This window comes from Petaurus breviceps, unplaced genomic scaffold, assembly GCF_028583685.1.
Source record: "Petaurus breviceps papuanus isolate PSGF00001 unplaced genomic scaffold, PetGlider_PUasm1.0 90639, whole genome shotgun sequence".
NCBI lineage: Eukaryota > Metazoa > Chordata > Mammalia > Diprotodontia > Petauridae > Petaurus > Petaurus breviceps.
In genome coordinates, this window is record NW_027187296.1 from 7,183,742 (window position 1) to 7,196,723 (window position 12,982).

Sequence of the window (12,982 nt, forward strand, 5' to 3'; positions counted from 1 at the left end):
TAATCCCTGTGGAATGGAAATGAAGAGTATCAGCCTGATTCCTTTGGACTCCCACATAACCCTGTATCCACCTCCCCACCAGCCTTCCACCCCAACTTCCAGCCTTCTCCTGCTCCCTTCTCCACATGACCAACTCTGGATCCCAGCCCTCATCCTGAGCCACAGATCCCTAGCTCTTAAATGTCTACAGCCTCTCCCATCCCAGCTGTCATATCCCATGCACTCAGTCCCTCAACCCAGATGCTCAAGCCCAAATTGTAGCCAGCCTTCTGTCTACCCTCTGGTCCTTCCCCCAGGTCCCCACTTACCTACCTCTCTACTCAAAATGTTTTGAAGTTCCTATATTTAATGGCAAATCCCAATCCCTAACCTGCGACTCAAGCTTTCCCCCGGGTTCCTTTAGCCCCAACTTTGCATACTCTAACCCTAACCCTCTACTTTACCTTGTTTTTATATCAACCACATTTCCCCAAATCTCTTAAACTCCTCCCTCATCCAAGAGCCATAGATTAAAAGAAAAAAAAATTGAATGGGGCGGGGTGCAAAAGTTCTGCAGAACTAACCAATTCATCAAAAAGACCTTATGTGCAGTGTTCCACAGTCATAGCCCATACCTCCCTTCCCCACTGCAAAGGCAGGGAGGTACAGTCTACACTCTCTTACCCTAGGCACCCTCCCCACCTCCCCTTTGCCGCTGGCCCTCTCTCCCTCTAGCCTCAGGGGTAGCCTGAGCCTCACCTGAAGTCCAGTTCCAGCCTTTGTGCCAGTTCTCTTTGCAGGTATATGAGGATTGGCAGTCCTCCCACCACTGGTTACAGTCCTCCCTGCACAGGGGAACATTCAGGATACGTTCCCTCCGCCAGCTTGAGGACACCTTGGTTGGGGACAGAGGACATCAGTTTTCAACCTCTTAACATTAGCACATCTCTCTGAGCATAGTAGCTGTGCTTTTCACTTAATATGTAGGTGGAATATTATCTAGGGGAAGGCAGAGAGGGGTGTTAATGGATAAGGGCAGAAATCTTGTTTCCCCTTCATTTACCAACCGGCTGGATCCAGGGTCCTAAGTTGGGAGAGCACTCATAGAGACAAGTGTCCTGGATAAAATGGCGTTTGCAGGCTGGGGTCATCTTTCCACAGTGGTTATAGTTGAACCGGTACAGGTAAGAGGTATCTTCGTGGGCGCCATGGTTTGTGTTTACAGTGCAGCAGGCATTTTTCTTCCATGGGCTACACTGGAGGGAAGGGAAGGCAAAGAGGGCTGAGGAGCTGGCCAGAAACTCCTATTTCTAAAGCACTTTAAGGTTTACCAAATGCTTTCCACACAACAATGGAGATCTAGAGAGGTGAATAACTGACCCAACCTTCCATCTATAATGCCACTACCTGAAGCAAACACAAGCCTTAGGACTAGGAGGCCAGGACCTCAGCCATTACATTATGTTGTCTCTCCCAAAGGCAGAGCCATTGGACATAATCTACTCTGACCCAAGGTGGCCTGAAAAATTCAAGCCAATGGGTAGCTATCCTATCCTTGACATTCCTATGTTCTTTCCCTCTTCAAATTTCTTTTAATTGTTGTTGCTGCGGCTGCTCTCTGTTTACACATAGAATACATGCTTCTTGTATCTTGTATAGGATACATGTCCCCTCTGTACCTGACCTGTGGTATGGCCTTCTGAGCTCCTACTGGTCTGACCAGCCACAGTCAGAAACCCTGTACCTTGACCCCAACATAGAGATGTCCTTTTGGTCTTCATGCACTAAGAACAACCAACCAACCAACCTTAAGACTTGAGAGGAGGAATTATCTTGCTTTCTCTTTGTACCCTAGACACCTAGAACATAGCAATCACAAATTATAGAGAACTAATGAAGGACTAAGGCGGCAGAATAAACATTTTTTCTAGACAAGGCCAATACAGGAGTATTTTGCTTGATTACTCATATTTCTTATGAGAACTTTGGACTTTTTGCTGTTTTCCCAGCAGTGGGATTGTGGAGACAAAATACACTTTTGTTTATTTTTAAAAAATGAGATTTAATTTAAAAAACTGTCAGGTAAAAAGAAATATAAATCTTCTTTCTCCTCAAATTTCTCATTGTACTTTCTCTGAGTTTCCCCCTGCCCTTATCTTCCTCCTCTTCCTAACTTACTCATTTACCTATCTCTTTTCTCTCCTTTTGAGGGTAAGCTCTGAACAGGCAATGTGTCACATCTTCCCCCAATATTCTAAGTCCCAAGACCATGGGCCTTCACAGTATTTGTTGAATGCAATGGTGGGAAAATCACTCCTAGTGCTGACCCCCTAGGATTCTATGAAACATCCATGGTCTGAAATGTTTGCCTAAGATGTAGATTAGTCACGGCATGATACTTACCAGCCATCTGACTCTGAACCTATCATTCCATCTCTCTTGAGCCTCAGTTTCCTCATCTGCTAAATGTACTATCTTCCCTCCTTGGGTGGATGTTGCTGCTGTGAACAAACTTTGTTAACTGTCAAATTGACAGTAAGGAACTATTATCAATTTTTTTTTTTTTTTGCTTTTTGGAGGGCAGTTGGGGTTAAGTGACTTGCCCAAGGTCACATGGCTAGGTTTTGTGTTAAATGTCTGAGGCCGGATTTGATCTCCGGTCCTCCTGACTCCAGGGCTGGTGCTCTATTCACTGCACCATCTAGCTGCCCCCAAGTAGAGAACTATTATAAGGAACACTCTTGTCCCTAAACCAGGGATGTGCAGTGCAATTCCCTCTTGCCCACACCTCAGCCTGGTCTCCCATTCAGAATTCCACACTGTGGTCCCCCTAGGCCCAGGAGGTTTGCTCCCTGCCTGTTACCTGCTGATGAAGGCCATCTTCTGGACCAGGCTCTGCCTTGTGGTGTTTAGCATCCATGCAGACATTGAGCAGATCATGACCCTTCCGAACCCCATGGGCCATGGCCATGAGGCTCAGGAACAGCAATCCCCATCCTGGTTGAGGCATCATCTCTGGGGCCTGGAGCCCAAGGAAACAGGAAGTTAGAGGCTGAGGGAGGATGGGACCAGGAAGCAGAGGAGGGGGTGACACAAGGAGGAGGAGGGAAAGTCATGGCTAAAGGTACCCACAATGATGGGTAGGGGGACTAGAGGTGGGGGTGGGGAGGATCTAGGATCTATCTAAAGTTAAGGTCTGAACCTTAGAGTCACAGACCTTTTTGGTCATAAAATCAAATATATAGGATTACTAAAAAAAATCAGTTATTTTGAAATAGTTATCAACATTTTTTTAAGTCCCAAGTTAAAATCTCATAGTTTGGGAAGGAGTCTCAGGTGATTGGGATGGGTAGGGGAGGGAATTAGCTAAGGGGGAAAAAAGGGAATGGGAGAGGGTAGGGAGGAGAGGAAAAAGCAGAATCTGGAGTGGGGTGGGGCAGGAAGCCTAGATACTTGAGTCTTCCTGAAAGGGGTATCTCTGACCTTTGACCAAAACTTTCTGCTCCTCTGGACACCTTATCAAGGGGAAAGGATCTAGTGCCCTTCCACTATGAGAAGAGGGAGGAAAGAAGAGAAAATCATGATTTTTCTCCCTTTTTTTCCCAAGCAAGAGGGATTCTGTCTGCCCCACCCTCATCCTCAGGCACAACCATTACTTGAACCAGAAATTTGGACCCACTTTCAGCACAGACACCTAACAAAATTGCCTTCTGGGATAGAGGGTAAACCACAAGTGCCAGAAATCCTCTACCCTAGGTTCTAACTCCATCTCTAGGATGCACTGTGGTTGAATACACAGCCATAGGTCTATTGAGAACTGAGAGGTACCTCAGAATGTTTAATGTAAGAGCAGGAGAAGCTTGAAGAAGGTATAGTATTAGAACTAGAAACGCCCTCAGAGATTATCTTGTTCAATCCATTTATTCTACAGTTAAAGCAACTGAAGGCCAAAGAGGGGAAAGGACTTCCCCAAGGTCACACAGCAAGTAAAAAAATGGGAATACAACCTGAACCACCTGAGTCAGTTTTCCCCCCTCTGCATGTCACTGCCTCTCTTGGGAAAAGTATAATTTGAGATTTTCCTCCTCCTTATCCCCACCCCCAGCTCTAAAGGCTTCAATTTCCCTGAGGGAAACTGTTCCAAATTGGCATGGGGATCTACCAGGAAAGGGTGAGAGTCTTATGGCTAGTAATGTCCAGAAGAAAGGTAGATTGGGGATCAGAAACGGAGCTCCTTCCTCCAGCAGGGGCTCCCCCATTTTATCTCCCAGAGCCCCCCTCCCTTCCCTGAGCTTTTTCCTCAGATCTACCACCCCACCCCTGCCCCTTCACCCCAAGCACTCCTTAGAGTCCCTCCTTGATCACTGCACTGGTTTCTAACAATCTGTGGTAGGGAGCTAAGGGGACAAAGCAACTAAAGATTAAGATGTACAGCCCTCCCCTGGAAGGAAAGAAGACAGAGTTCTCAAACCCAAGCTAGGCCAGTGCTTATCTACTTATGGTCTCTAATATCTTTTTTTAACTCTGGAATTCCATACTCTATGCTCCAACACTCTGTCCTGCTCTTATTTTCTATATTTTATGTCCTAAACTTTGACTATAAAACAACTGTGTGGTACACTGGATAGCTCTCTGGGTCTTTAATCAGGAAGACCCTCATACTATTATTAGGCATGTGATCCAAACCTCTTTCTCCCTCTTGTTTCCTCAACTGTAAAATGGGAAACAGTAGTGCCTACTAACAACTAGGTACAAAGGTTGTTATAAGGATCAAATGAAACATTTTGTAAAGTGTCTGTAACATATTAGGCAATATACAAATTCTTATTCTCTTTTCCCTATGTCCCCTCACTACATCAAAGAGAGGGGAAGCTGATGGGGTGATGAGATTAGGAATTAAATTTAATTCCAAAATCACTTATTAAATACCTGCCTTGGGGGACCTATGCTTCTGGCTGAGGATATAAAGCTGAAAAACTATAATCTTTGCCCTAAAACAGCTTAGTCTAATAGAAGTAGCTAAGTATTACAGTGGATAGATCTGCCTGCAAATCCAATCTCATACACTTAATACTAGCAAATCATTTAACCTTTCTTAACAAGTGTATTCATCTGTAAAATAGGGATTATAATAGCACCTACCCCATGAGACTGATGTGAGTGGGCATCAAATGGATCCCTTAATGTGAAATATAAAGGCTGGATGTTATAATTATTAATGAGCTAAGTAAAAGTATGCCAATCATATTATTACAAGAGAACATTAAATAATACCAAGGAAGAGACCCAAGCAAAGTCCTTTTAGATATAGAAGGAATCAAGAAATCACTTTCAATCCTTGGGGAGCTAACACCTGAGAAAGATAGCAGGAAGATAAGGATTTTAGGGTGAGGGAAGGATGGACCAGGGAAAAGGGAGGGCAGCTAGGTAGCTCAGTGGCTAGAGTGACAGACTTTTAAGTCAAGAAGACTCATCTTTCAGAGTTCAAATCCTACCTCAGACAGTGTGACCCTAGGCAAATCAATTAACCCTGTCTGCCTTAGTTCCTCCTCTGTAAAATTAGCTGGAGAAGGAAATGGCAAACCATTCTAGTATCGTTGCCAAGAAAACCCCAAATGGGGTCAGAAAGAGTCAGACATAACTGAATAATAACAAAAAGCCTGAAAGAGAGACCTAAAGGTGCAGGAGGAGAGATTAGGGAACAGTCCCTCAGCTTAAATGGCTGGGGAAATGTTTACTAGAGCCAGATTGCTGCACAGTCTAGAGTTCCAGGCAAAGGAATTTGTATGATGCCCTACAAAAAGGAGAAAACCACAAATTCATCTTTCTGAGCAAGAAATCAAGGCAGCCTTCAAAAGTCTGTGAAAGAGAATGATTTGAGGAGCTGATTTAAACTGAAAGTCTGAGGTGGTGGATAAGGAGAGAAAAGACAAGAAGGCTAGGGTTTAGGGGAAGAGTAGGAGAGCCAAGTAGGAAGAGAGGAATGCAAGGGGATGAGAGAGGGGCTCAGACAGAGAGACAAAGGTTTAAGAGCCGTTAGAGTGGAGGCAAATGAGCTTGCCCAAGAAGAGAAACATAGAGAGGGGAGAGAAAGCCTGTCCCACCTATTCTATCTGTCCCCAGCCTTTCCAATTCCCTTAGCCACAAAATGTCTACACCACCTTACCTGTCTCTTCTAGGTTCCCGATATTCTAAGAAAGCCTGGAGCCGGAAACAATAGCAAAGACTTTTAAAGGGAAGTTTCCTTTTATTAAAGCCAGAACTAATTTAAATACCAATCCTGGCTCTGGACTTAACTAAGGCTTGGTGGTTTGAGGGGTAGGAAGAGAAACCTTGCCCCAAACCCAGATCATAAATTCCTCCCCAGGCAAGGGAGGCACTCAAGGACCAACTGTCATTTTTGATCCAAAATTCCCTACTGACCAAAAATCTATTGTTCCTATAGCTCCACCCACTTCTCCAGTCCTGAGTGTTTAGCAGTAATTTGCCTTGGTCAACCAGAGAGAACTGGCCTCTAACCTGGGGATGATCTCAAAGGATCCTCAAAGTCCTGAAGGGAAAATTTATATTTTATATAATGTACATCACATTTACCAACCAAAAAAAGAAAAAAAAAACCAGATCAATGAATTGGGCATGCAACTTAAAAAAAAAAACTACCAGAAAAGCAACAAATAAAAAACCCCAACATTTAAAAACTCCAAAGTAAAAATTCTTAAAATAAAAGAAGAGATTAATGAAAGTGAAATCAAAAGACCCATTGAATTGATAAATAAATAGGCCTCAGAAGTTAGGTGACCTGGGGAGGGAAAAAATGAAACTCCGGAAATCCCCTTGTCACAGCACCTGCCAAATAAGGGAATGCTAACAGAACAACCAATCAATTTAAAAGATTACATGATGAAGGGGAGGGTTCAGTTTTCACTAGTTTTCGGCTATATAACCCAGCTTTAGTTTCTGTAAGGTAGCCTCCTCTCTCTGGACTTCCCAGTGACGGGACCACTGGTTTCTCCTGAGATTCAATAAAACTTCCTGCTTTCATTTTGAGACATGTCCGAATAGTCATTTTTGGAGTAGTTAGGGTCTCTGTACCCCACATGGGTGATAATCATTTAACACTGTTTTTTAGACCTTAATAAGAGCAAGGGACAGAACTAATCAACCAGAAGAAGGGCAGGACCCAACAGCTTCTTTGTTCTCTAAAGTAAACTCAGAGAATACCTCTTCCTATGTCAATAAAGCCAGATGGCGCTGATTTAAGAGCATTTTCCCTCAGTTTATAACCATTAAGGATGAGACCCTTAACCCAAGATACTATCTTGAATAATGGTACCTATCTTAATATTTTTATTTTTTGGACATTATACTATGTTATGGCATGTTAATGGTTAAGAAAACACAGATATCCTGGGTCATAATGTTAATCAACACTCTGTCAACTCTCTTATCTTATTGTATTTACCACCTATGCAATTAAGAAAATTTCTTTCTCATAATATGGTTAAACATAGATGGAGATCATAAATTTGAGTGACATAGAAACCCTGAGTTGGGATTGTTCTAAAATGTATTTGTTTTCTCATTTCTTTTGTTAGGTAATCAGATTTTATCTGGCTCTATACAGTTATGTATTTGGCTAACTTTAAGGGAATAAACATATGAATTTATATATCATCTACCCTATTTATCTCCTTTAACCAGACTTTCAAATTGACAGGGGAAACCCAAAATCATAAATCAAAAGGGAAAATTCACCAAAAAAATGAGGTAGTTATTAGAAATAGTTTTGCCTAGTGACATGCCAAAAAAACTAATAATGTGACTTAAATGGATGAATATTTATGAATATATGGATGTGAGAAATAATTAATTTGGACCCCTACTCTATTCCCATCAGTATTAATCAATTTGATATTCTACATAAATCATATGAGTATAGATAGATTCTTATAGTGGGCCTCAAACTTTAATGTAACATTCACTATTTGTTTACTAAATTATGAGGCTCTCTTGCACAACGACAAGAAGGCTAATATAGTTCCATCCTGTTTTACTCAAATTCCATGTCTAAACCCAGCATGGGTTGGATGCCTTAATGCTTTGGAAAGTCCCCCAACTTATTTTGTATCTCCAGACCATTATCTCTTGTCCAGTATGAGCAGGAGATGACAGTGGAGATGCCCAGTGCTTCACCCAACCTATGACCTACGTGTCATTTTTGGTCCTCAAGAACAAAGTCCATCAACCAATGAGATTCTGTATTTTACCATTACTCTTTTGCATATTTGAGTATTAAACTCTATAAAAACAAGGTTCTGCAAGAAGGGGGCATTTCAGATTGTGAAGAAGCTCTGATGCCCACTTCATTAAAGGGGACCACGAACCCTTTAATAAAGTGCCACTGGCTCTGCCTCAGTCTCTTTTATTGTGGATTGGGCATTCATGGACCTCATGCTCCTTAGGGTGTCTGGTGGCTCCTGCAAGGGACCCAAAAAGAAAATGCATGCTGTGTCCAATTTTTGCTGATGGCTCTCCTGCAGACACCAGCCCTGAAAGGTTGAACTCCCCTTGATGTCTGCACCCAAATTCTCTGAGACAGAGGTAAGTCTCTTCAAGATTGCTAAACCTACTTAGATTTACCCTAAATTCCTTTTCTTTAAGAAGGGTCCCGATTGGGCTAAGAAGGACTGTTTGAATTTTGACTAATCTGTCTAAATTTATAACCTCTGAAGTACTCAAATTCTATTTTCATAAAAAGTTATATAGCCATAATTTTAACTTTCTATACATAGGCTACTTTTTTTCCCCTCCATTTTCTTTACTTTCATTATGTTAAGACTAGGGAGATTCAGCAGTAGAATTGCTAGTTTCTCATTTTCAGCCAGCAAGCCATCTAGCTATTTTTAAAACTTCCTGTTGGCAAGGTTAAAAGAGATTCATTGCCTTTAAGTTCTTTTATCAAGGAGTAATTACATAATTTTTGGTATTAGTAGAGAAATCTCTTAAATTGGTTGAGGGGGAACTTTCAGTGGCTTGATTCACAACAGTCAAGGAACCCACCAAGAGGACCTTATAACCATTTCCAGGACTTGGGGGAGTTCTGATACCACCTTGAGAGAGCAGTAATTCAGGCCAGACTCGATAGCCTTAAGGGAGAGATTTCTCATCTCAAAGGTAAATTGTCTAGGTATGTGACCACCCTGGAAACAATCCCAACCTCTTCTGACCTGAGAAAGCTCATTTTAGTTTTACCAAGATGGGGAAAGGAAAAGACTCCCTTTTACTTAGTAAGTAAGGTTATTATCACTTATATTTGTTTAGGAATAGGTCAGTCACTGACAATCAGAGTGAAATTTTCAGGAAGTTAAAAAAAAGTAGGTATAAATTTTGCTGAATATTCACTAATAAAGGACCTTTATGCCCCAGTTAACTAGTCTTAGGACCCTTAGAGGTTAAGCCTAGAAATTAAGAATTGGAAGTATTGGAGAAATTGCTAAAACAAATCCTTAAATATTACAGTGTTAGCTGTAAGAAGGTTGCCTCCTTTGATTCATAATCAAAGAAGGGCCATCTGTAGTGTCTTTAGTGGGGAGCTTCTCAGAATAACCCAAAAGACAGGTACCTCCAACTCTCTCAGGAGAAGTTCCTCTGAGGAGTGACACTCCTGGTTGGGGACAGCTCCAGGAGAGAAGAGGTCAAGGCATAAGGATAAATGCATCCTATGGGACAAGGGTGGACTCCCTATCTGGGGATGACTAAAGAAAGAACTATTAAGTTTGGTTTGAGAATACAAAGAGTTTAAGGAATTGTTTTGGCCAAAGCTTGGAACTTTTGATTACTTAGAAAGTTAAAGGATCTTACTGAATAATCTCCCAAATCATTTTCGAACAAATGAATTATTGATATTGCTAAATCCTTTATCACTGTTTTTCTTCCTGTGATTATAGTTTGGCAAAAAGTTTAGAGGAATGGAACTTTAAGTACTTGTTCTTAAGTACTTCATTCTCAAAGACGACCAAAACAACATCACTATGCTAAAGTTAAGTTTCCGTGTGTCCAACTGTGGCTGATCAGACCAATACAATCTCTGAATGCTCTACCACCGGTCAGGCATAAATAGTCCGTGTGAATATTTGGGGTGGAATCTCCAAATTTGCACATCCTGTGTTTCCTTTGAGCTGCTTCAATTCTGCTTTGCTCATAGAGCACAGAACCTTGTCTGATGTGGGTGCACCATGCTGAGCAATCCTGTGCCAGGGTCTCCCATGTCACACAATCAATTCCAAAGTTCTTGAGAGAGACCTTGAGAGTGTCCTTATATAGCTTCTCCTGACCACCATGTGAATGCTTGCCCTCTGTGAGTTCTCCATAAAACAGTCTTTTTGGCAAGTGTATGTTTTACATTCAAACAACATGGCCAGCCCACTGAAGATGCGTTCTCTGAAGCAGAGTTTGAATGCTTGGCAGTTTAGACTGAGTAAGGACCTCAGTGTCTGATACCTTACCCTGCCAAGTGATCTTCAGAATCTTCCTAAGACAATTCAAATGAATGCAATTCAGTTTCCTGGCTTGGCGCTGGCATACTGTCCAGGCATCCAACAATGAGATCAGCACAATGGCTCTGTAGTCCTTCAGTTTGGTAGTCAGTCTAATACCACTTCTCTCCCATACCTTCTTTCGGAGTCTCCCAAACACTGAGTTAGCTCTGGCAATGTGTTCAACCTCATTATCAATGTATATATCCCTGGAAAGTACACTACCAAGGTAAGTGAACTTATCCACAGCATTCAAAACTTCTCCATTTGCTGTAATCAGTGGATCCACATGTGGATGCTGTGGTGATGGCTGATGGAGCCCCTGTGTTTTCTTGGTGTTAACTGTTAGGCCAAAATTAGCACAAGCAGCAGAGAATTGATCCATACTTGTTGCATCTCAGCTTCAAAGGTTGCATTGAGTCCACAATCATCTGCAAACAGACAATCATGCACTAATACTCCCTCCACTTTGGTCTTGGCTTGTAGCCTTTTCAAATTGAAGAATTCACCATCAGTGCGGTAGCTGACCTTGATACTTGATACTGTGCTCATCCTCATTGAAAGCATTTGATAACATGGGTGAGAACATCATGCTAAAAAGTATGAGGGCAGGTGCACAGACTTATTTCACTCCATTGGTGACTGGGAAGGCACGAGAGCATTGTCCATTACCTAGAACCCAGACAAGCATGCCGTCAATGAAATTGATGCACAATGCTGATGAACTGGGCAACCAAATTTTGACATAATTTTCCATAAGCCCTCACAACTAACAGTATCAAAGGCCTTGGTCATATCTACAAATGTGTACAGCCCTCTGTTCTGCTCCTGGCATTTCTCCTGGAGTTGTTGGGCAGCAAACACCATATAGACTATTCCTCGGGCCTTTCCTGAGGCCACACTGGCTCACCTGAGGGTAGATGATCATCTTCCAGGTTAAGGATCAGCCTATTAAGGAGGACTGTGGCAAGAATCTTGCCAGCAATGACTAAGAGAGACCCCCCTGTGATTGTCACAAGACAATCTATTTCCTAGCTCTTCTATCTATTAGGGACTTGTTCTAAATACAAACTGCATTTTAAATGCGTAAATTCAATGGGCAAATTAGACTAAAGCAACTTTGTATTATTATTAAATTACATTTTTCAGATAAGATTCTAAAAGCATTAACATAATTAAGAAATAGAATAATTATCTTAGGCTGACAGCAGGACCCCAGTCACAAGATGGTCATAAGTTCTATACTGAATAGAGAAGACAGGTAAGATCTTTTTTTTTTGGAAGGGGAAGGTAGGGCAATTGGAGTTAAGTGACTTGCCCAAGGTCACATGGCTAGTTTTTTTGTGTTAAGTGTCTGAGGTCATATTTGAATTCAGGTCCTCCTCACTCCAGGGTTGGTATTCTATTCACTGTGCCACCTAACCACCCTGACAGGCAAGATCTTGACTTCAAAATCTAGAGAAAAACTAACATTGTGGCTTGTTATATGTTCTGTGTATGTCTGCTTTGTAAATTATGAAACCAGGTATAAGAATAGTGGGTTCCTCTTGGGGCAGCTAGGTGGCACAGTTAATAGAGTACAGGCCCTGGAGTCAGGAGGACCTGAGTTCAAATGTGGCCCCACACACTTAACACTTACTAGCCACGTGACCTTGGGCAAGTCACTTAACCCCAATTGCCCCTGCAAAAAAAAAAAAAAGCAAAAAAACAATCATTGGGTTTTTTAGGCGGCTCAGTGGCACAGTGAGTAAAGCACTGGCCCTGGAGTCAGGAAGACCTGAGTTTGGTTCTGGCCTCAGACACTTAACACCCACACAAAAAAAACTAGCCGTGTAACCTTGGGCAAGTTACTTAACCCCAATTGCCCTCCAAAAGGCAAAAAAAAAAAAAAAGAATAGTGGGTTCCTTATTTCAGATGGAAAGGGATCTTATACAATTAGGAAAATTTTTAAGAGAATGAGAAATAAGTGTCTGTTTTGTCTGTGCTATTTGTGCTTTGTGCTAACCCATAGCAAACAGGTGTTTTACCTATGCCTTTTCCTTTGGTGTGACCAACCAAAAGAAACAGGCTGAAAAAAATAAACTTTAAAAAAAACCTTAAAAGAGGAAAAATCTCTCTTTTTTTGTTTACAACACTGGTCATGTTGGACATTGTTGAAATGAAAGACAGATATAGAGATTAATTGAAAACTAAGATACAAAAAATGATTGGAAACCAAATTTGTGAAAAAGGAATAATCAAATTTCTTTTATTTCTAAATTATAATTTATATGTTTTACAAAATATTTTGATGAGCTTATGGGGGTACTACCAAACTCTGTAGAGTTGAATGAAAACAAACAAACAAAAAATTCACAGATCAGTTATTCCTTAATGGGACCTTTAAAATGCCTAGGGATTGATTTAAAACTGAAGCTGGCATTTTAAGAATTTATTAGTTCTGAGGTATGTTCAAGAGAGATTCAAT

At 41.5% G+C, this 12,982-nt stretch overlaps 1 protein-coding gene across 1 annotated transcript in view; it reads right to left on the reverse strand.

Moving 5' to 3' along the window:
• LOC138143492 (folate receptor alpha-like) overlaps positions 1-2,997 on the reverse strand; it is a 3,084-nt gene extending 87 nt beyond the window's left edge. Inside the window, exons 1-3 of the mRNA XM_069064761.1 lie at positions 2,843-2,997; positions 1,047-1,235; positions 739-874 (exon numbers count right to left, since the gene is read on the reverse strand). Of these exons, the coding sequence (XP_068920862.1) occupies positions 739-874; positions 1,047-1,235; positions 2,843-2,992 (475 nt within the window). The 5' untranslated portion in view covers positions 2,993-2,997. The remainder of the gene's footprint in view (positions 1-738; positions 875-1,046; positions 1,236-2,842) is intronic.
• Between the last annotated feature and the right edge of the window lie 9,985 nt (positions 2,998-12,982).